Source organism: Leuresthes tenuis, unplaced genomic scaffold (assembly GCF_036924035.1).
Source record: "Leuresthes tenuis unplaced genomic scaffold, fLeuTen1.0.hap1 SCAF_9, whole genome shotgun sequence".
Classification (NCBI taxonomy): Eukaryota; Metazoa; Chordata; class Actinopteri; order Atheriniformes; family Atherinopsidae; genus Leuresthes; species Leuresthes tenuis.
The window spans coordinates 895399-918534 of NW_027325363.1; the positions used below are offsets into that span (position 1 = coordinate 895399).

General features: G+C 44.8%; 1 protein-coding gene across 1 annotated transcript in view; it reads left to right on the forward strand.

The window, feature by feature from the left end:
• Nucleotides 1-23136, forward strand: part of col4a4 (collagen, type IV, alpha 4) — a 56682-nt gene that overhangs the window by 21074 nt on the left and 12472 nt on the right. Inside the window, exons 8-32 of the mRNA XM_072392832.1 lie at nucleotides 6521-6655; nucleotides 6781-6825; nucleotides 6904-7020; nucleotides 7109-7177; nucleotides 7264-7299; nucleotides 7506-7568; nucleotides 10456-10491; nucleotides 10734-10775; nucleotides 11352-11432; nucleotides 13364-13408; nucleotides 13539-13601; nucleotides 13712-13756; nucleotides 13846-13899; nucleotides 14049-14109; nucleotides 14208-14312; nucleotides 16035-16190; nucleotides 16273-16362; nucleotides 18127-18287; nucleotides 18364-18436; nucleotides 18829-18935; nucleotides 19820-20003; nucleotides 20261-20329; nucleotides 21724-21831; nucleotides 22314-22382; nucleotides 23043-23136. The exon at nucleotides 23043-23136 is cut by the window's right edge and continues 56 nt beyond it. Of these exons, the coding sequence (XP_072248933.1) occupies nucleotides 6521-6655; nucleotides 6781-6825; nucleotides 6904-7020; nucleotides 7109-7177; nucleotides 7264-7299; nucleotides 7506-7568; nucleotides 10456-10491; nucleotides 10734-10775; nucleotides 11352-11432; nucleotides 13364-13408; nucleotides 13539-13601; nucleotides 13712-13756; nucleotides 13846-13899; nucleotides 14049-14109; nucleotides 14208-14312; nucleotides 16035-16190; nucleotides 16273-16362; nucleotides 18127-18287; nucleotides 18364-18436; nucleotides 18829-18935; nucleotides 19820-20003; nucleotides 20261-20329; nucleotides 21724-21831; nucleotides 22314-22382; nucleotides 23043-23136 (2108 nt within the window). The remainder of the gene's footprint in view (nucleotides 1-6520; nucleotides 6656-6780; nucleotides 6826-6903; nucleotides 7021-7108; nucleotides 7178-7263; nucleotides 7300-7505; nucleotides 7569-10455; nucleotides 10492-10733; nucleotides 10776-11351; nucleotides 11433-13363; nucleotides 13409-13538; nucleotides 13602-13711; nucleotides 13757-13845; nucleotides 13900-14048; nucleotides 14110-14207; nucleotides 14313-16034; nucleotides 16191-16272; nucleotides 16363-18126; nucleotides 18288-18363; nucleotides 18437-18828; nucleotides 18936-19819; nucleotides 20004-20260; nucleotides 20330-21723; nucleotides 21832-22313; nucleotides 22383-23042) is intronic.

Below are 23136 nucleotides of genomic sequence, written 5' to 3' on the forward strand. Positions count from 1 at the left end.
TTACAGCCTGTTTCACTGGTGTTACAGCTATGTTACAGTCATATTAAAGTCATGTTTCACTGGTGTTACAGCCATGTTACAGCCGTGTTTCACTGGTGTTACAGCCATGTTACAGCCATGTTTCACTGGTGTTACAGCCATGTTACAGCCATGTTTCACTGGTGTTACAGCCATGTTTCACTGGTGTTACAGCCATGTTACAGCCATGTTACAGCCATGTTACAGCCATGTTACAGCCATGTTTCACTGGTGTTACAGCCATGTTTCACTGGTGTTACAGCCATGTTTCACTGGTGTTACAGCCTGTTTCACTGGTGTTACAGCCATGTTACAGCCATGATTCACTGGTGTTACAGCCATGTTTCACTGGTGTTACAGCCATGTTACAGCCATGTTTCACTGGTGTTACAGCCATGATTCACTGGTGTTACAGCCATGATTCACTGGTGTTACAGCCTGTTTCACTGGTATTACAGCCATGTTTCACTGGTGTTACAGCCATGATTCACTGGTGTTACAGCCATGTTTCACTGGTGTTACAGCCATGATTAACTGGTGTTACAGCCATGTTACAGCCATGATTCACTGGTGTTACAGCCATGTTTCACTGGTGTTACAGCCATGTTACAGCCATGTTTCACTGGTGTTACAGCCATGTTTCACTGGTGTTACAGCCATGTTACAGCCATGTTTCACTGGTGTTACAGCCATGTTACAGCCATGTTACAGCCATGTTTCACTGGTGTTACAGCCATGTTTCACTGGTGATACAGCCATGTTTCACTGGTGTTACAGCCTTTTTCACTGGTGTTACAGCTGTGTTACAGCCATGTTTCACTGGTCTTACAGCCATGTTACCGCCATGTTTCACTGGTGTTACAGCCTGTTTCACTGGTGTTACAGCCATGTTACAGCCTGTTTCACTGGTGTTACAGCTATGTTACAGTCATATTAAAGTCATGTTTCACTGGTGTTACAGCCATGTTACAGCCGTGTTTCACTGGTATTACAGCCATGTTACAGCCATGTTTCACTGGTGTTATAGCCATGTTACAGCCATGTTTCACTGGTGTTATAGCCATGATTCACTGGTGTTACAGCCATTTTTCACTGGTGTTACAGCCATGTTACAGCCATGTTTCACTGGTCTTACAGCCATGTTACCGCCATGTTTCACTGGTGTTACAGCCTGTTTCACTGGTGTTACAGCCATGTTACAGCCTGTTTCACTGGTGTTACAGCTATGTTACAGTCATATTAAAGTCATGTTTCACTGGTGTTACAGCCATGTTACAGCCGTGTTTCACTGGTGTTACAGCCATGTTACAGCCGTGTTTCACTGGTGTTACAGCCATGTTACAGCCATGTTTCACTGGTGTTACAGCCATGTTTCACTGGTGTTACAGCCATGTTTCACTGGTGTTACAGCCATGTTTCACTGGTGTTACAGCCATGTTACAGCCATGTTACAGCCATGTTACAGCCATGTTTCACTGGTGTTACAGCCATGTTTCACTGGTGTTACAGCCATGTTTCACTGGTGTTACAGTTACAGCCATGTTACAGCCATGTTACAGCCATGTTTCACTGGTGTTACAGCCATGTTTCACTGGTGTTACAGCCATGTTTCACTGGTGTTACAGCTATGTTACAGTCATATTAAAGTCATGTTTCACTGGTGTTACAGCCATGTTACAGCCGTGTTTCACTGGTGTTACAGCCATGATACAGCCGTGTTTCACTGGTGTTACAGCCATGTTACAGCCGTGTTTCACTGGTGTTACAGCCATGTTACAGCCGTGTTTCACTGGTGTTACAGCCATGTTACAGCCGTGTTTCACTGGTGTTACAGCCATGTTACAGCCGTGTTTCACTGGTGTTACAGCCATGTTACAGCCGTGTTTCACTGGTATTACAGCCATGTTACAGCCATGTTTCACTGGTGTTACAGCCATGTTTCACCGGTGTTACAGCCATGTTACAGTCATGTTACAGTCATGTTTCACTGGTTTTACAGCCATGTTACAGTCATGTTTCACTGGTTTTACAGCCATGTTACAGTCATGTTTCACTGGTTTTACAGCCATGTTACAGTCATGTTTCACTGGTTTTACAGCCATGTTACAGTCATGTTTCACTGGTGTTACAGCCATGTTACAGTCATGTTTCACTGGTGTTATAGTCATGTTACAGCCATGTTTCACTGGTGTTACAGCCATGTTTCACTGGTGTTACAGCCTTGTTTCACTGGTGTTACAGCCATGTTTCACTGGTGTTACAGCCATGATTCACTGGTGTTACAGCCTTGTTTCTCTGGTGTTACAGCCACGTTGAACATAGATCACAGTGCACTGCACACACTGGTTTATACACCACAAACCATCTGCTGGCAGACTGTGTGTCGCAGTCTCTCCTTTGCTGACAGAACCAAACCCATTTGTTGGGAACAGAAGACACTAGTTGTGATTCAACAGGCAGAGGGTTTCCAGTTCGATCAGCTTAGGATTGCACCTTTACTTTTTGCAGAGGGTGTGGTCATATTGGCCTCGTCAAGTCAAAATCAGAGTTAGCACCTCCAAGCCATGCTCCTCAGAAGGAAAAGGATGGACCTCCCACTTTGGGTTGGGAGTGAGTTTAAGGCCCTGGAACATGGGTATATAGATAACTGCAGATTTTTCGATGGGTTTGCACCATCAGGCGACAGGTTGTGTGCCGCTATCACTTTGGTTTAATGTTACAAATATGCAGCCCTCTGCTTTTTGTTTCCCTGGCAATAGCAAGTTTAACCAAAATAGTTCTGGTACCAACTTTGCAAACAGTTTGTACATGAATGCACAGTTAGACTACAGTAAGGAGTAGAGATGCAGAATGCGTTCTGGAGTACAACAAAAACAACAATCCTATGACACAGAACCTGATGCCACTGTCATCAGTTTTGGAGCAGACCCTGTTGGACCTTAAGCTGATGGGACAGCTTTGTGATGGAGCCGGTACACTCAGGATCGTTGTATTGGAGATGAGGATGTAGTGCCGGCCCATTGTGGTGCGGAGAGAGCTGAGGTGAAAGATCAAGCTGTTGATTTAAAAGCTCGCCTTCAGGGATAAGGTGAGGGGATCTGTCCTCCAGGAGGGCCTTCGAGTAAAGCTAGTCCTCCAACACATTAGCCAGTTGAGGTGGTTCAGGCATCTGGTCGAGGTGCTTTCTTGGCACCGTCTGACGGAGGCTTCAGGGCAGAACCAGGACTCATGTCTCTCAGCTGTGCTGGGAATGCCCTCCTGAAAAGCTCGAGGAGGTGGCTGGGCAGAGGGGGGTCTCTGCTCAGACCGCTCGCCAGATGTTAGTGTCCACAGGCAGGTGTTTCATGGGCGAGTTGTGAACCAGATGTTCGAACAGCTGTGAAGCTGTGCTGAGGATCAGTGGCTTTAATGATGATTTAATTCTGAGCCAATCAACCAGCTGCTGTAGCGTCACATGACAGTCAGTCTCTACAATCAGCTGATGGAGTGAACAACACCAGCGACGTATCGGCCGTCTTCCAGGCGACAGACATGAACCGACCTCCTCTGTGTGTGTTTGTTCAGCTGCAGCAGACAGGCAGAGAGGACTGTGAGTCTGCGTCTGTCTCAGTGATTTCACAGCTGAGCAGCTTCAGAGAAAGGAGGACCGACAGAGGACTAACAGAGATCCCAGCTGTCACATCCCATCACACACACACCCAGAGTCACACTCAGAGTGCACACCGCTCAGAGTGCACGTCGCTCAGAGTGCACATCACTGGGTCACATGCACACACACTCAGAGTGCACATCGCTCAGAGTGCACATCTCTGGGTCACATGCACACTCAGAGTGCACATCGCTGGGTCACATGCACACCCAGAGTGCACATCGCTCAGAGTGCACATCACTCAGAGTGCACGTCGCTGGGTCACATGCACACTCAGAGTGCACATCGCTCAGAGTGCACATCGCTCAGAGTGCACATCACTGGGTCACATGCACACACACTCAGAGTGCACATCGCTCAGAGTGCACATCTCTGGGTCACGTGCACACTCAGAGTGCACATCTCTGGGTCACATGCACACTCAGAGTGCACATCACTCAGAGTGCACATCTCTGGGTCACATGCACACTCAGAGTGCACATCACTCAGAGTGCACATCGCTCAGAGTGCACATCGCTCAGAGTGCACATCACTGGGTCACGTGCACACTCAGAGTGCACATCTCTGGGTCACATGCACACTCAGAGTGCACATCCCTCAGAGTGCACATCGCTCAGAGTGCACATCACTGGGTCACGTGCACACTCAGAGTGCACATCACTCAGAGTGCACATCCCTCAGAGTGCACATCACTGGGTCACGTGCACACTCAGAGTGCACATCGCTCAGAGTATAATAATATAATAATGAATATTTATAGATTCCTGATGCTTCTAACTGATAAAAAGTCAAACTTAACATGAACATCAGGTCCCGGGTCACAGACTCCTGGGCTCATTAGCTGCAGAGTTGTGACAGAAACCTGCACTGCGGGGCCTGTAAATACCTTATCCAGGTGATAAGAGAACATTCACCTGCTTTAGTTACATTAAAGTCAAAAGAAGAAAAACAATGTGGAAGACTTTGCAGGCAACTGATTGGTTCCACCTCACCTGCTCAGTCCGGACATGCTCCTGATGGCAGTTTTGATGTTCCTGTCAGGCCTCATTACCTTGGAGCTATTTTCTGCCTCCTTCTCTGAACTAATGACCTGAGGTTAGATTAAAGCTGCAGCTAAACATTTACATGCTGACGATGAAGCAGTTGTAGGTTTAAATCTTTAAGTTCTGGTGCACAGAACAGAGGACGCTGTGGCAGCTACAAGCAGGGAGGAAAAATAAGGGGTTTCAGATTCTCTGGCTGATAGACGAGAACTTCTTTGTTCAGAGGAAGGATCACAGTCTGACAACTCACTAACATGGCAGGTGGCAGTGTTTGTGAATTTCAAAAGTCCTAAAGTACAAAAGTCCTTCTCTGAGAATTTTTAACCAAAATGCTGTAAATCGTTAATGATTTCAGTGATTAGATTCAGCTGCTGGCTTCTTTTTAATGTGGGACAAAAGGCAACAACCGGGACTCAGAGTGTAATACCCCCGAGTGGCCACTAGGGGCTGCATCCCAGCTGTGGCCCTCCACAGTCAGGCTGACAGTACTGAAGTACTGTAACAGTTCTGTTGATTGACTCGACTTGTTTTTAGTTGTTCTGATAGCGTGCTGCAGGTGGTTCGCAGCGTCTCCTCACAGCGAGGGGCTCGGACCTTCCTCCCACAGTCCAGAAACAGGCATGTTAGGGTCATCAGTGATTTGGTTTCTCTGTGACAGAACTCTGTGGCGTCCTGCCCAGAGTCTCTGGACTTCAGCCCCCAAATAGGATGATAGAAAGATGCTCCTTTAGATCCATTAAGTTCTGCTGAATGCAAACCAGTTCTATAGTTTTCTGTCAGGTTCTGGCTCATTAGAACCTTCGTTGTTAAGGTTGAGTTGTGTTTTATCCTGCTCTTCTGGTTCTGTTCTTGTTTATAATTTACATTACATTACATCTACAGGATGTGTAGCAGATTGTGGGAAGTTCTGTTGGTCTCTTACGGGTTCTTCTGTGCCGTGTCAGAGATCTACAGAGTCTACAGAACTTCTCTCAGGTTTCCTTTTGCTGCATTCGTGATCACACAAAGTTTCCTGTAGTTTCAGGTCCACTCGGGTTCTGTCATGAGTTACTTTGATCTTTCTTAGTTGGATTAGTTTCTGACAAAGTCTGTATTAGAACTCAGGATCTCACAGGTTCTGTTCCAGGATATTTACACCATATTTCTGGACTTTGTGGTGTATGTAAGATGTTTTCTGGCACATTGTTTTATGAGGTTCTGTTAATTCCACACAGGTTTTTTTCAAGTTGTGTTGAATTGAACGGGCCTCTAAACGGGCCTGATGATGTGTGAGGTTCTAACGCGATGCATTGGTTTCATTTTCAGGCTCAGAGGATTGTTTCATGTTTTATGGTGTTTTGCTAGTTTCTGCTTTTATTGAATTAGTTTTGATCAGGTTAGTGAAGGTTCTATCAAATTCTGTCCGGTTCTACAAAGGATACTAGTCTGTAAGGTTCTGTTTTATAATAGTCTCTTTATCTGAATTTATTAGTTCTGGAAGGTCTCTCTAATCAGATTATGACAGATTCTGCTCAGTTAAGTTCTGTTTGTTTCCATCGGGTCCAGTCAGGTTCCACCAAGTCGACGTAAGGGTCTTAATCCAATTATATTTGGTTCTGCCAGGTTCTGGGATGATCTACATGTGGGTTTCCACATGTTTTATCACATCTCTTCTCCCTTTTATGTTCTGATGGGTCTTATCAGTTCTGTCAGGTTCTGTCAGGTTCTGCATGGTTTTAGCAGGTTTCTACAACAGGCTCTGTCCGGTTCTTCTTTTTTTACAGCATTTTCTGTAAAGTTCTCATTTTCTAACGGTGGTTGCGCTCTGCAGGGAGCTCCAGGTTCCCTGGGTCAGCAGGGCCCTCAGGGGCCCCGAGGATTTCCAGGCCCTCAGGGACCTCAAGGACACAAGGGCCAGAGAGGAGATGAGGGCCCAACAGGAGCTCCTGGACTTAAAGGGGATGTTGTGAGTAAACCTCTTTCTGTTTGAAGCCAAGATGGCCGACACTGTTTGCTGGTTTCAGCCAATCACAGCTCTCTGAGTTGTCATGGATACCACATGCTCGGCCTCTTATCTGTTTGTGGTTTCAGGGAACCATCGGCGTTAAAGGTTTTCCGGGTTTGGACGGAGTCCCGGTAAGAAGTCTCGCCTCTGTTTGGGCTCCTCTGATTGGTCCAGCAGAGCAGCACTGACTTCACTGTTTGTGTGTTCAGGGTCACCCGGGACCAGCTGGAGGTCCAGGTCTTCCAGGTCTGGATGGGTGTAATGGAACCAGAGGAGATCGGGGATATCCCGGGTTTCCAGGAGAGCAAGGATTTGATGGAGAACCGGTAAAAACCTTAGTAACAAACAGATTTTAGTTGGAGTAATGACTCCTTTTTCCTTTTTATTGGTAGTCTTGTATTATGTCATCACTAGGGTCCACCAGGACCAAAGGGATATCCAGGAGACCCATCGATGAACATCATTCAGTACCCTGGAGCTCCGGTAAGTGCAGCTGACCTGCAGCAGGTGAGGCTCAGCATGTGGGGGGCATGTGGCGAGGGACTAACCTCAGTGTTTGTGGCCCTCAGGGCGACGCCGGGCCCGCCGGGCTGCCTGGTCTGCAGGTGAGTAAACGACCCCGAGGGAGGGAACGCTAAGACCCGGTTCCTGCAGGGCGTCCCAAACAGCCTCCCATCCCCGTTTAATGACTCACATGAGGACTAAAAAAGCGCCCCCCCCCCACCAGAATGGGCCGAAAAGGCAGCACAAGTAGTATTTGTGTAATTAATGGTTTTGGTGGTTCTGTTTAGTTCTGTCTGTCTGTTTGCAGGGTGAGCAGGGTCTCCCAGGTCCGATGGGAGCTGTGGGTCCTGAAGGGAAGGATGGGGTCAACGTGAGTCACAACCAACAGAAACACACCTCTTACTGCTGGGATTAGCTTTAGGTTAAGCTCAGAGCAGCCTGAACGTCTGTGGAGCTGCTTCCATGAATGTGAGGGAAACCTTGAGTCATTACAGCCTTCTTCATCTGATCGGATCAGGATGAAACATCAAACACGGCTTTTAAATCAATTATTAAGTTAAAACCGCTGACAAGCAAAGCGGGTGACAATCATCCAGGAAAAGCTGCATCCTGGTACTCAGCAAAGAGTCTGAAGTACCGACCCACCCTCCAAACTCTACAGATACCAGTCTACCAGGAAGCTCCTCCCACATAGACCCCACATAGCCACAACCCATCAGTCCTATTCTATGGCGTAACCACGCATTCTTTGGGGGGGTCGTGTCCCCCCCAATATTGAGAAAATACCAACCTGCCCCCCCCAATATACAGAAGAAAATATGTAAAATGCATGTTCTCCTTTTATGAACCCTGTCAAGGGATCGGTCTCTTGTTATGTCTTATTTATTTTCAACTTATTTCCGTGTGTTACCATGGGAACGGCTGCACCGCGGCCGCTGTTGGTGATGCTAACACTCTGGCCAATGAGAGTGACCCACCGGGCGCGCTTGCGTGTGTTACCATGGGAACGTAACGGCTGCGCCGCCGCCTCAGCAGCGGCTCTCCTTATCTTTACGTTGGACTTCTACTTTTGACGGAGCAGATTGTACCAGAACAGGAAATCACAGTAATTACAGCCTTCTTCATCTGATCGGATCAGGATGAAACATCAAACACGGCTTTTAAATCAATTATTACATTAAAACCGCTGACAAGCAAAGCGGGTGACAATCTCCTAGGAAAAGCTGCATCCTGGTACTGAGCAAAGAGTCTGAAGTACCGACCCACCCTCCAAACTCTACAGATACCAGTCTACCAGGAAGCTCCTCCCACATAGACCCCACATAGCCACAACCCATTAGTCCTATTAGTCCTATTCTATGGCGTAACCACGCATTCTTTGGGGGGGTCGTGTCCCCCCCAATATTGAGAAAATACCAACCTGTCCCCCCAATATTGTCACGGTGCGAGAAGGGACCCAGATGCAGTTCTTTTCCAAAAAAATCAAAAGGTTTATTTCCAAAACGGGGAGCAGGAACAAAAGGCCGGATTATCAAAAATACTTAACATGAAAAAAAGACACTAACAAAACAAGGCTATGAAAAAACACCGACTATGACTATATTAAACAGGCTATGAGGCAATCAAACTTATCTTTTGTCGTGGAAGCATGAAAGGGACAGTGAGGATTCTGCAGAGACTGAAAGGAAACCAGGAAGCTAAATACTGTGGAGTTAGTGATCAGTGAATGAGGAGCAGCTGTGAACAATGCAGCAGGTGACTTGAGTGAACTGAGGTGGCAGGAAAAACAGGGGGCAGTGTAGCTGTGGGGAGAAAGAAACAGTGGAACATGTGTTGATAGCATGTTCCAGATATGGAAGGGAGAGGGAAATAATGAAGATAGGGCTGCAGAGGGCAGGAATAACAGAATATAATTTGAAAAACATAGTAGAATCTGCTAAGTCTAAGGAAGGGAGGAGAATAACAATAAGATTCTTGGTAAATACTGGAATAATTAAAAGAATATAGAAAAGAAGAAATAAGAAGGGAAAAAAAGAGAGAAATTTAGTCCAGTAGATGGCGGCATATGCAACACCAAGGATGCCAGCTGCCATTAAAGATCAAAGAAGAAGAAGAAGGAAAAACAGGACTAGAACATGACTGAAACCATGATTAAACAAACTGTGACATAACATAAACTTCTATAGCAGACTGTGACAAATATACAGCAGAAAATATGTAAAATGCATGTTCTCCTTTTATGAACCCTGTCCAGGGATCGGTCTCTTGTTATGTCTTATTTATTTTCAGTGTATTTCCGTGTGTTACCATGGTAACGGCTGCGCCGCGGTGGCCGTTGTTGATGCTAACACTCTAGCCAATGAGAGTGACCCACCGGGCGCGCTTGCGTGTGTTACCATGGGAACGTAACGGCTGCGCCGCCGTCTCAGCAGCGGCTCTCCTTATCTTTACGTTGGACTTCTACTTTTGACGGAGCCGCTGCTCAACAGAGCAGATTGTACCAGAACAGGAAATCCAACACAGGATCAACATAATAAACTTCCGCCCCCTTTCAAAATAAAAGACTTAAAACAAAAATAACAGACTATTAGACTTTTCATTGTTAATGCACATTTTGAGATACTGACACAATAGAAATGAACCTGGACTTAAAAGTCCTCAGCACATTTTTTGTTAAAGGAAAAGTCTGTAATTTGTTACATCATTAGTTGTCCTTATTAAAATATTTCCATAAACATGCTTTGGGTATTTGGTCGTTTTCCATTGGAAGCTGTCCTATTTGCTACAGAACTACTGGAAGAGCATAACTGTAATTGGTAGGTGTGTTTAAGGTCAGTAAACAGGAAGCAACTAACCAAAACAAAGTGGGGGGGCAGTCACTGTCTCGGAGAAATTACACTATTCCTTTAGATGTGAACTTACATGGTCAATGTAGTCCTCTAAACTATGTTCTAAATGTCCAATTTTTCATTTATAAATAAAGAATTGTAGATAATGCACTCAACAATTTTGTTTTTCTTGGACCCCCCCAATGTCTAAACCATGGTTCCGCCCTTGGTCCCATTAGTCCTATTAGTCCCAGGACCAGACTCTCCAGGACTCTCTTTTCACCCACAGAGTGACTGATCAGAGATGTTTTATTATCGCTCATGAACCATCCAGAATAAACCACCACAAATCTGCTCTGATTTTAACTAAAATGTGATAAAATCTGCTTTGTTTGTAACTAAAATGTGATAAAATCTGCTTATTTTCAGGGTTTGCCCGGTCTGCCTGGTTTGAGAGGTCCGCCTGTAAGTAAATGTCTGTAAAACTGAACAGGAAGTGGGTTTTAAAGTTAATTCAGTTGGTCGATTCCTTCTTTAAGTGATTCAATAAAAAGGTTGTGCAGTGAAACATAATTTAAGCAACTAAAATGGTTGAAATTGAGTAAAGATATGAGTACAGGGCTTCCTCAGAACCATCGTTTTATCAGTTATTGATCTTAGATCAGTGCAGGTGAAATCTGACAGGTGCTGATGTTTGTGTGTTTCAGGGAGAAAGAGGTCGATCCCTGCCCGGACAGAAAGGAGACGAGGTACAAATACCGCGGTACTCTGTGGGGTTTCCCTCTGGCCACGCCTCCTCGGTGACATCACGCTCAGTCAGAAAATGGCTTCAACAAAGAAGCTGTTTAACTTGATGGTTTTGTGCCTGAACTGGCCCCTGGTGGTTAGATCCCTGAGGGGGCGGGGCCAGGACAGCTTTCTGCAGCACTGCTCTGCAGCACTGCTCTGCAGCAGGCATGTGAAGCAGCCTCAGAGGCTGGAGGCTGAAGCAGAGCACGAAGCATCAAACTGTAAACCAGAATAAGTTAGAGGTGACCAGAGACGGGCTCTCCCAGAGAGAATCTTTCCACATTAATCCCGTAAGCGTGGTTCCTGGTGAATTTTAGGGGGACAAACGGACAGATAACAGCATATAACTGATGAGGTCAGTACATCAGTGAAGCTTTACTTCACTGCATACACTTTATTTAGGAGGGGAATCCCAGGATTCCTTCATCTAAAGTCGAGTGAGAAACAAAGACCAGCCTGTGTCAGTTCTGCTTCTTCAAAATGAGGTTCATCCAGCCTCAGAGAACGCTGAACCCGGTGCTGTGTGTGATCCACAGGGAGAGCAGGGGCCCGATGGGCCTCCGGGGCCCTCTGAGTACGTCAACCCTCCAGAGGACCTGTACATCAAGGGAGAACAGGTAGGTCAGACTGTTTCATTCTGTCGGTTCTGCCGTAGTTCTGCCGTTAAACTGTGTGAGTTCTGCCGTGGTTCTGCCATGGTTCTGCCTATAAACGGTGAGGGTTCTGCCGTGGTTCTGCCATGGTTCTGCCTATAAACGGTGAGGGTTCTGCCGTTAAACTGTGTGAGTTCTGCCGTGGTTCTGCCATGGTTCTGCCTATAAACGGTGAGGGTTCTGCCGTGGTTCTGCCATGGTTCTGCCTATAAACGGTGAGGGTTCTGCCGTGGTTCTGCCGTTAAACTGTGTGAGTTCTGCCGTGGTTCTGCCATGGTTCTGCCTATAAACGGTGAGGGTTCTGCCGTGGTTCTGCCATGGTTCTGCCTATAAACGGTGAGGGTTCTGCCGTTAAACTGTGTGAGTTCTGCCGTGGTTCTGCCATGGTTCTGCCTATAAACGGTGAGGGTTCTGCCGTGGTTCTGCCATGGTTCTGCCTATAAACGGTGAGGGTTCTGCCGTGGTTCTGCCGTTAAACTGTGTGAGTTCTGCCGTGGTTCTGCCATGGTTCTGCCTATAAACGGTGAGGGTTCTGCCGTGGTTCTGCCATGGTTCTGCCTATAAACGGTGAGGGTTCTGCCGTTAAACTGTGTGAGTTCTGCCGTGGTTCTGCCATGGTTCTGCCTATAAACGGTGAGGGTTCTGCCGTGGTTCTGCCATGGTTCTGCCTATAAACGGTGAGGGTTCTGCCGTGGTTCTGCCGTTAAACTGTGTGAGTTCTGCCGCTGTTCTGCCTATAAACTGTGAGTTCTGCCGTTAAACTGTACGGGTTCTGCCGTGGTTCTGCTGTTAAACTGTGTGAGTTCTGTCGTGGTTCTGTTGTGGTTCTGCCTATAAACTGTGAGGGTTCTGCCGTGGTTCTGCCTATAAACTGTGTGAGTTCTGCTGTGGTTCCGTTGTGGTTCTGCCATTAAACTGTTAAACTGTTCGGGTGCGGGTTAATCCTCGGGCTGTAGCGATACACTAATCTCACAATACAATACGATTCGATACGATACGCTACAATACAGCCCGGCATTCAGCCAACGATTCGATATGATTTTAAATGATTTAATACACATCATTTTCTGAAAGATTTTAAAGGGACAGTTTGATTTTACATGAATCGGCGCTGATTGGACTGATGGTCCGACCTTTGAACCGGAAGGACATAAACAAACATCGTACGCAGACTCGTGTTTATATTGTCAATATTACATCATCAACCTGCTTGTTTTACTTGCTAAATACCATAAACACAAATCCAAATTCTCTAATCACAAACCATCTTTTTTCATTTTTGAGAAGGAGCTAAAACAATAAATTACAACAATCCTAAATTCTATAAACAGAAAAGCCATAAAAACCACTGAGCTTTGCACTTTATATAACGTTTTTATGAACTAATTTATCACTGTTTTGTATAATCTGACCCCCTCTGGCATTGTTTTGTTTTATGTTAATGTTCCGTGTTTTCACTAATTCTAACTTTTCAATAAAGCGCTAAAAGAATCGATACTTTATCGGGAAACAAAATATCGATATATATATATATATCGCGGTATTGATAAAAATCGCTCAGCCCAAGTTATGCCGTAGTTCTGTTGAACTGCTCCCGTAAACTGCGCAGGTTCTGCTGCGGTTCTGCTGCGGTTCAAATGATTGGTTCTTTTGTTTCTGTTGCTCGGTTCTTTGTTATGTCCTAATATTGGTTTCCTCCGGTTTTTATGTTGTTTTAGAATGACTCAATAAATAGAATCAATAAAACTTGTTCTTCGGGTCGTAATGTTGGGTTCTGGGCTCTAATCTTATTTTTGTAGGTGTTTATGTTGGGTTCTAATGGTTCTGATCTGTTTAGTGTACAGCGGGGTTCTAATGTTTGTTTTGGTTCTGATGTGGTACTGTTCCATTTTCAGGGCAACCCAGGCATTAAAGGAGTACCTGGACCTCAGGGAAGTCCGGTAAGTTTTGTCTGATTAATCCTGCAGGCACAGGGTTCTCCTGAATGTGTGGTTCTGACCAGAGTTGGTTCTGTTCTGATAAATCAGAATGTCTCAGGTGGATCTGATGAGGCAGTTTTTGTGGTTTCAGGGTCTGGATGCGCCACATGGGATCAAAGGAGAAAAGGGGATTGTGGGATTTGTTGGAGACAGAGTGAGTTCTCCTGATTAGTTCTGCAGAAGTTCCTTAAAACTCCAGTTTTAACTTTCGGGTTCCTGATGGCGTCAGTCTTCTTTTCAGCCGCTGTTGTGTTTTGGTTTCAGGGTTTTTCAGGTCGACCCGGTCAGCCTGGGAGGACGGGCAACAAAGTGAGTGAAACCACGTGGTTCCTGTCTGTCGTTCCTCAGAGGTTCTGGTCGGGATCCTCACTGGTGTCTAACTGTTTTTATGTTTTCAGGGGATACAAGGAAGCCCGGGCCTCCCAGGTCTGATTGGACGAGAAGGTCCGAAGGTGAGTCCGGTTTGGTTCTTATGTTCATGTTTGACGAGTCGTCTGTAAAGTTTCAAAGTATGAAAACAAGGAGCCGATTTTCCTGAATCCAACTCGACACAAACACTATTTTTATTCGTTCTTTGAGACATGAGCTCCTCTTTTCCCAGGGCATGCAGGGAGATCCGGGCCCTAAGGGCCTCCCCCGAACCTTCGACATCACACAGAAAGGTGCAGATCAATCAGCTCATTGATTATCCAGCATCTCCCCTTTGGTATGATGTCATTACTCTGGAGACTGTGTCAGAAAACTGTTTTTCCTCTTCCAGGGGATGTTGGGGACCCAGGGGCCCCTGGACAGAGCGGCCCCCCAGGAGACAGGGGCATGATGGGAACGCTTGGCCCACCAGGAGCTCCAGGGAGTTCGATACCAGGTGAGTGGCAGCAGCCGGTGAGCAAGGCAGTGTTAGCCACATGCTTCATGAACCAGCAGGAAAGCCTCAGCTGGCTCCACCTGCTGGAGACACTCAGTTACTACACCGTGACACAGAAGTCACACTTATCAATACTAGTAATTGATTAATTGTTTGGATGGAGTCACTGTTTGATGTTTTTTTAATTTAAGCTGATATGACTTAAGGAAGTATGAATGTCCTCTGATAAGATTTGAGTAACTATGAGGGCTGATAAGGCAAATCTTATTTTATGTTTATGCAGGTTCTTCTGTGTGTTTATGATCAGATATAAGGTGTTATGAAAGGTTTGGAATCGGATTTGAGGCAATATTACGGTCATAATGTCCAGTTTAAGGGAATATTAAAGGGGAAGTTAATTTTTTTTAAACCTGGACCTTATTTCCGGCATGAAATACGTTCATCTACTCACTGAGAACAGTTTGGTGAAAGTCGGACAGCACGGCTCAGTTCTCTGCTTCTGCACCCTCCTTTCCAGGAGCTCCTCATCCGTGACTCTAGCTCAAAACAGTAAGGACGCCCATCGTTCTTAAAGTCATCAAAATCTGATAAATATTCTGTCATGTTGCACATGGCTGCAGCATCAATGACGTCATCCCAGTAGACGAGTGTGTAGAAAGCCCTCTATAAGCCTCCCGATAGCCTCTAATAACAACAACACAGCAGCTATGAGCTAACAGAGCTATGAGCTAACAGAGCTATGAGCTAACAGCTGCTATACTTGCAGCTATAGGAGAGCTAACGGAGGGATTTCTACACAGGCACTCTACTGGGACCCCTTCATCCACACACCCCCCTGCAGCACAGTTTATTCACTCCGTGCTCTGTGACAGTCGGCTAACTTCACACAGAGTTTGCTGCTGATAGTTTTGTGCAACATGGCAGGATATTTATCAGATTTTGACAACGTGAACGAGGACTTTGAGTAAGATGGACATTCTTACCGGAGTGAATAAACTGTGCTGCAGGGGGGCGTGTGGATGAAGTGGTCCCAGTAGAGTGCCTGTGTAGAAATCCCTCCGTTAGCTCTCCTTTAGCTGCAAGTAGCCACATAACAGCAGCTATGAGCTAACAGAGCTATGAGCTAACAGAGCTATAGCACACGTTCATTCATTCATTCTTCTTAAAGTATTGGTGAAATAAAGACAGATAATGCCTTATTTAGAGGCTGCATCCTCTAAGCCCCGTTCACTCCGTTATATGGATCTCCAGTTATCTAAATATCTTCAGAAGGACGCCGACTTTCACCAAACTGTTCTCGGTGAGTAGATGAAGGTATTTCATGCCAGAAATAAGGTCTAAAAATACCAGAGTTCCCCTTTAACAAAGAAAAACACATTCCTCTGAAAATGCTCAGGTACAAGGACTGAAAATGAGGGAAAAAGCAGAAAATGTCCAAAGAAAAACTGTGAAAGAGCTTCAGAAAGAGCTTCCCCTTTAAGTCAATAAACTAGTTAAGGTGGTCAGAGGGGGATGTAATCTTATTTAAGGTTGTATTAGAGTAATATGATTTGAAAGTGATCTTTTGTTCATATTTATGATAATGTTGGGGTCAGATTGTTAGATTTAAGCTGGTATGTTTCTGATTGGCCAGATTCAGGTGAAGGAAGGTGCTATTGTCCGATTTAAGGTGGTTGTTGTTGAGAATTACAGTGTTGTCACATTCTCTGCCGGTTTCTTCAGGACCAGAAGGTGTTATTGGTCAGAAGGGAGTTACAGGACTCAAAGGGGAAAAAGGAGATCCAGGTCAGATCAGTTCAGAGGGACCAATACCTGGAGAACCTGGAAAACCAGGATTCCCAGGCTCCAAAGGATGCAAGGGAGAGCCGGGGATTCCAGGTAAAACATTTTCCATCCTGTGAAAAGAAAGTGAAATTGTTTTCATGTGTAATCAATAAAAACTGCTGCTTGTTCTCCACAGGAAGGTTTTGTCTTCCTGGGTTCCCAGGACTGACTGGAGATCCAGGTCAACAGGGGTACCAAGGGGCCACCGGCTTCTTTGGGATTAAAGGTCAGCATGAGGACGTAATGGTTTAGGTTTTTAGATCCCAAACATGCTTCAGGTTCCTGATTAACAGGATGAAAGTGTGAAAGGTGAAAATGTTCTTTTTCTATCCAAACGACATTATGTTTTATTTTCTTCTCCTTTAACACGGATTCCACTTATCATTAATCAATCATTACGTATAAATATAATCCTTATTAGATTTGTTATTCGATTAGGTCTGAATCTCTGCTAATCGCTTATATTTCAGCCAGTAAATGTTTTAGAGAAGTCGGTTAGTTTCCTTCTATTTGTTTCTACATTCATACTCTGAACTTTAAAGGTTTCGAGAATTCAGATGAGTAACAAATGTCATTAATCAAAAAACAAGAATCTGTTTTGCAGCTAAAAGAATGAAGACAGATGTTGGTTATTTGTCATTAAGAATCACCTCCTGTTACGTTCCTCTGACTGAACACTGCTGTTTTATCTCTGTCTTATGTGGAGTGAAGCATTCTTCTTTTAATAATCAGCTCCAGAATGAGTCGGCCTTCTTTATCAGAGCCTCTGATGCTGCTCACTAAGCAGATGTCCTCCACCACCTCCACCTCTTCTGCCAGGATGGAGACAGTGTTTGGCTCATTCCTGGTCCTCCTAAAAACCCACAGTTATCTCTTTTGTTGTGTGTAAATTGAAGATGAGGTGGTTGTTCCCACACCAGTTCCCTGAACTCAGCCTCTTGTCCATCACTGAAACATCCGACTCCTGCAGAGTCATCAGAGCATTTCTGGAGATGTCAGGACTCTGAGTCGTACAGTCTGAGGAGGACAGAGTGAGGAGAAGCTGTGCTGCTGAGCACCTTCTCAGGCACAAAACCCTTCAAACTGTGGTCTGTTGGTCCAGCAGTCAATAATCCAGGTGGTTGTGGAGGCTCCACCTGGATTTTCTGCTGCTTCTTACATAACAGAACAGGCTGAATTGTGTTTAAAGCACTGGAGAAATCAAAGAACACGATCCTCACAGTGCTGCCTGCTTTGTCCAGATGAGAGAGTTTACACCAGTTTATCAGGTATCACAATGCTGTTAATGACACTAAAGGAGACCTTTTATATCTTATAATATAACAAACTATACAAGCTGCAAACACCTCAGATTCCCAGAGCTTTCTGTGACATTTCACCATCTTGACATTTCTCCTGAAAAGTGAACGTTTTATAAAAAACATCTGAACCTGAAACATTTAGTACGAATAAATCACTGAAACATACATTATTTTATGAAAATAACAGTAGATAAACGCACACTTCAAATAACTACAGTGTAATTTACTCAGATATTGTGCCCAAACCAGAGACTTCAAGCTGCTTTACGGTTTATTTTGAACTTAAACTCAGCAGCTCGCTGAGCTCAGCAATGTCTTCAGTCTCACTAACTGTGGTCTGTTTGTCCGGCAGTCAATAATCCAGGTGGTTGTGGAGGCTCCACCTGGATTTTCTGCTGCTTCTTACATAACAGAACAGGCTGAATTGTGTTAAAGCACTGGAGAAATCAAAGAACACGATCCTCACAGTGCTGCCTGCTTTGTCCAGATGGAGGTGTCATGAGCATACATCACCCAGCCATGATATCACAATGTACTCTGGTATTATTTGCATATATATTATAGATATATTTATCATTGGTCTTGAGGAGCTCTTGTTTAAAGTGGAAAGAAGAGTCACCCACAGTTCCCCAGAAACTCCTGTTGGCATCCTTTATAGTAACACTTTCAAATGTACCTGTGTGTTCCAGGTGATCCTGGCATCTGTGCCTGTGGCCCTCCAGTGGAACTGAAAGGCCCTCCTGGTCTTGTGGGTGAGATTGGGGCTCCAGGGATCCCCGGAGACCAGGGGGCCCCAGGCGTTAGAGGTGAGAAAGGCTCACCCGGAGACAATGGAGTAAAAGGTGAAGAGGTGAGTTTCCGGGCAGTAAGGCCAGAGAGGATCTCAGTGAGGTCAGAACTGAATGTGTTGGTTGTTGTGTTCTCAGGGTGCGGTTGGGTATCAGGGTGTGAAAGGGTTCAAAGGTCGGAAGGGAGATTTTACGGTGGTGGATGTTAAAGGTGAGTTCATCTCTCAGTCCTTCCTTCCTCTGTGGTTTTATGATTTAAAACAAACGGATGTTTTCACTTATAAACCTGTTTATTTTTGTTTGGGGATTTTTTAACAACGTGGAAGTAATCCATATGATAAATTATCACGGATCTAATAATGTATATAATATTTATATAATATTAATAATATATTTATATAAGGATATAATGATGTAATATTTCTGTTTGACCCGATGATAAAATGCATCCAAGCGTAGATGTGCTTCCAACATAAGCCTAAAACTGCACAAATACACCCCTTAAATACTGAAACCTGTTTAATTTATTTGAAGCCTTATTGGCTGATGATGTTTCAGGTAAATTGTCACATCACGTGTTGTTCCCATGACTTTTGTCTCCAGGTGAGAAGGGAAACAAAGGCCAGCTGGGCCCTGGTGGTAGAAATGGAGGCCCAGGAAGAAGTGGACTCAGTGGGGCTCCAGGGGTCCCTGGAAACCCGGGTCCCAAGGTCAGTTGTACCCCACCTCTGAGTCACAAGAGACATGTGGAGGGAGCGTATAAAAGATATGATTTTTATGTATATTATCGCACCAAAAACTACATCCAGCCCTCATTTCTTACTATTTTTCCATGGAAACAGGAAACAACTGCAGAGATTCACTGAAACATGTTCAAACATGAATCTATATATATAAATAGATATATATTTATTTATTATAATAAAGATTAATTATGTAATCACTTTAAAGATTACAGGAAAGACTTTTGAGCAGGACTGTATCTTCACATACTTTGAAATTTCCTGATCTGATGACCATTGTATCATTACTTATTGTAGTATTACTTATTGTATTATTACATATTGTATCATTACTTATTGTATTATTACTTATTGTATTATTACTTATTGTATTATTACTTATTGTATCATTACTTATTGTATCATTACTTATTGTATCATTACTTATTGTATTATTACTTATTGTATCATTACTTATTGTATTATTACTTATTGTATCATTACTTATTGTATCATTACTTATTGTATCATTACTTATTGTATCATTACTTATTGTATCATTACTTATTGTATTATTACTTATTGTATTATTACTTATTGTATCATTACTTATTGTATTATTACTTATTGTATCATTACTTATTGTATTATTATGACTTTGTGAACTTTCTCTCAGTGAGTTCTGCATCTCTCTTGCACCTGTGTCCAAACCCACTTGCTCTCATTGGTTTGAACAGTTAAGACTCTCAAACAGACTCACAGATGATCAGAGCTGAGAGACGATCAGGATAATAGTTGAGACTGTGTTCTGCTGTGCTGCCTGTAGGGGGCGCAGCTGTCCCGACTCCTCACCCATCTTTGTTCCTTTTCAGGGTGAGAGTTTCGTGAGCTTTCCTGGAGACAGAGGCTTCCCAGGACCTCCAGGACCAAAGGGTTTATTGGGACCTTCAGGTCCTCTCGGACCAGGTGTGGTCGGCGCCGTGGGGGAGCGAGGGCTCCCTGGGGACCCGGGACTGATTGGATTTCCTGGCTTTCCAGGGCCAAAGGGGGTCAAAGGTATGGATCGAGCTTTAAATTAGGTGGAGAAGCATTTCCAGCTGGATAATTATGGGTGGAGTGAGAGTCCAACGTGTTCAGATATCATCTAAAGTCTGCTGGACAGCAAAGAGACCAAATTTATCAGCTTTATATATTTCATGAGTTTACTTGAAAGTGAGCTGAACTGCCATGAATGAACCAGTTGGTTCCCACAAGGGAAAGAAAAGCTCTCCTTTCTCCACCTATTCTCTGTTTGACTCCTCCTCCTCCTGCAGGTGTCACGATCCCCTGTGTTCCTCGAACCCCCGGTCCTCCTGGAGAGGTGGGAGACCCTGGACTTAATGGTAAGCTCCATCTGTAACACCTGTTTGTCCACCTGTCTGTGTGACTTCCTGTTCACCTGTCTGTGTGACTTCCTGTTCACCTGTCTGTGTGATTTCCTGTTCACCTGTCTGTGTGACTTCCTGTTCACCTGTCTGTGTGACTTCCTGTTCACCTGTCTGTGTGACTTCCTGTTCACCTGTCTGTGTGACTTCCTGTTCACCTGTCTGTGTGACTTCCTGTTCCCCTGTCTGTGTGACTTCCTGTTCCCCTGTCTGTGTGACTTCCTGTTCACCTGTCTGTGTGACTTCCTGTTCACCTGTCTGTGTGACTTCCTGTTCACCTGTCTGTGTGACTTCCTGTTCACCTGTCTGTTCACCTGTCTGTGTGACTTCCTGTTCCCCTGTCTGTGTGACTTCCTGTTCGCCTGTCTGTGTGACTTCCTGTTCACCTGTCTGTGTGACTTCCTGTTCACCTGTCTGTGTGACTTCCTGTTCCCCTGTCTGTGTGACTTCCTGTTTACCTGTCTGTTCACCTGTCTGTGTGACTTCCTGTTCACCTGTCTGTGTGACTTCCTGTTCACCTGTCTGTGTGACTTCCTGTTCACCTGTCTGTGTGACTTCCTGTTCACCTGTCTGTGTGACTTCCTGTTCACCTGTCTGTGTGATTTCCTGTTTACCTGTCTGTGTGACTTCCTGTTCACCTGTCTGTGTGACTTCCTGTTCACCTGTCTGTGTGACTTCCTGTTCACCTGTCTGTGTGACTTCCTGTTCCCCTGTCTGTGTGACTTCCTGTTCACCTGTCTGTGTGACTTCCTGTTTACCTGTCTGTGTGACTTCCTGTTCACCTGTCTGTGTGACTTCCTGTTCACCTGTCTGTGTGACTTCCTGTTCACCTGTCTGTGTGACTTCCTGTTCCCCTGTCTGTGTGACTTCCTGTTCACCTGTCTGTGTGACTTCCTGTTTACCTGTCTGTGTGACTTCCTGTTCACCTGTCTGTGTGACTTCCTGTTCACCTGTCTGTGTGACTTCCTGTTCACCTGTCTGTGTGACTTCCTGTTCCCCTGTCTGTGTGACTTCCTGTTCACCTGTCTGTGTGACTTCCTGTTTACCTGTCTGTGTGACTTCCTGTTCACCTGTCTGTGTGACTTCCTGTTCACCTGTCTGTGTGACTTCCTGTTCCCCTGTCTGTGTGACTTCCTGTTTACCTGTCTGTGTGACTTCCTGTTCACCTGTCTGTTCACCTGTCTGTGTGACTTCCTGTTCACCTGTCTGTGTGACTTCCTGTTCACCTGTCTGTGTGACTTCCTGTTTACCTGTCTGTGTGACTTCCTGTTCACCTGTCTGTGTGACTTCCTGTTCGCCTGTCTGTGTGACTTCCTGTTCACCTGTCTGACCTGCACCTCACCTGTCTCCAGGTTTCCCAGGTCCTCCTGGTCCTCCCGGTTTTCGAGGCGTCACGGGACAGAGCGGCCTGAAAGGAGACAGAGGACAGTTTGGACTTCCAGGGATACCTGGACGACAAGGTTCCAGAGCCCACCCGCCTCACCTGTGTCACACCTGTCGTGTTGACCTGGGTTTCTACACAGTCGCTCTTTAACTTTTATAAAGTTTTGGGGATTTTCCCGCAGAATGTTCAGTTTGGATGACGTCATGAACTCAGAACTTTTAAAATATTCAGAAACTTCCTGCTTTAAACTGCTTCCATGTTCAGAATTTCAGCTCTACGTGTCGAATTTATACATCAAAACTCGAGCTCTGACTTTTATCCTCACATTTGGAGGCAGATTTATTAAAAATAGCATGTTTAAGAATTTATCCAATACAACTTTTAGTTTTTACACAAAACCATAAGTCTTATCAAAGAAGATGCCCATAAGTCTGTCTTCCTGAATAAACACTCCCTGATAATAAAGGACTCCATAAACTTAGCAGCACATTCCAGCAGGCAGTAGCTGCACCTTTACCTTCACCTGATCTTTGCATATTTCTTCTCCTCGTCCCACAGGACCTCCTGGTGTTTCAGGAGATGCTGGAGAAGAAGGAACCGAAGGCTTCAGTTATGCTGGAGAGCCAGGTAAAATCCCACTGAGAATATTAAAGGAGTCTAGAATGGCTTTTACAAGCGTTCTGTCGGCAAAGGAGTTGATCAGTTATTGACTTGGTTCTAAATACAGTGAAGCTGGTCAGAGAAGTTTCTTTTAAATAGAGGTTGAAGCTAATTAACTCATTACAGATTTAAGTTTTTGTTGCATTTTAAATCACTTTAAACCAACTTTTCCATGATTGAGGTTCGTATTCATCAGGCTGAATGAATGAAGTTAATAAAGGTTATCATCAAACATGTTCTATCGTCACGACTTTAGAACCGTTAGAGAACATTACGCGTCAGCTTCATAAAGCGGTTAAAAGACAAATAAAGCTCTGGGTCATTTGGGTAAAAATGGACGTTTTTTCTGCAGATTGTGTAGCAGAAGTAACACGTCTTAGGAGAAAAGGAAGGGGCCAAGGATGGCCCCCTGAGGCACTCCACAAGCCAGAGGCAACCATTAGTGACATTAAAATTCCCATTATGGAGATTTGAGTAAAATCAGTCCCACACAGAGATGTACGATAAAGTCTGAACTGTTTCAGTCCATGAAAACGTTTTTTTAATGTGAGTGAGGAGTTCTGAGTTCCTTCTGTTCTCCTGAGGTTCCTGTGTTCTGTTTACAATATGTTTGAATGTGTGTACCAGGCTTTCCAGGTCTTCCAGGTGCTCCTGGACTCCAGGGACCACATGGGGATTGTGATGTTGGGCCCAAGGGACCAATGGGCTTACCAGGATTACT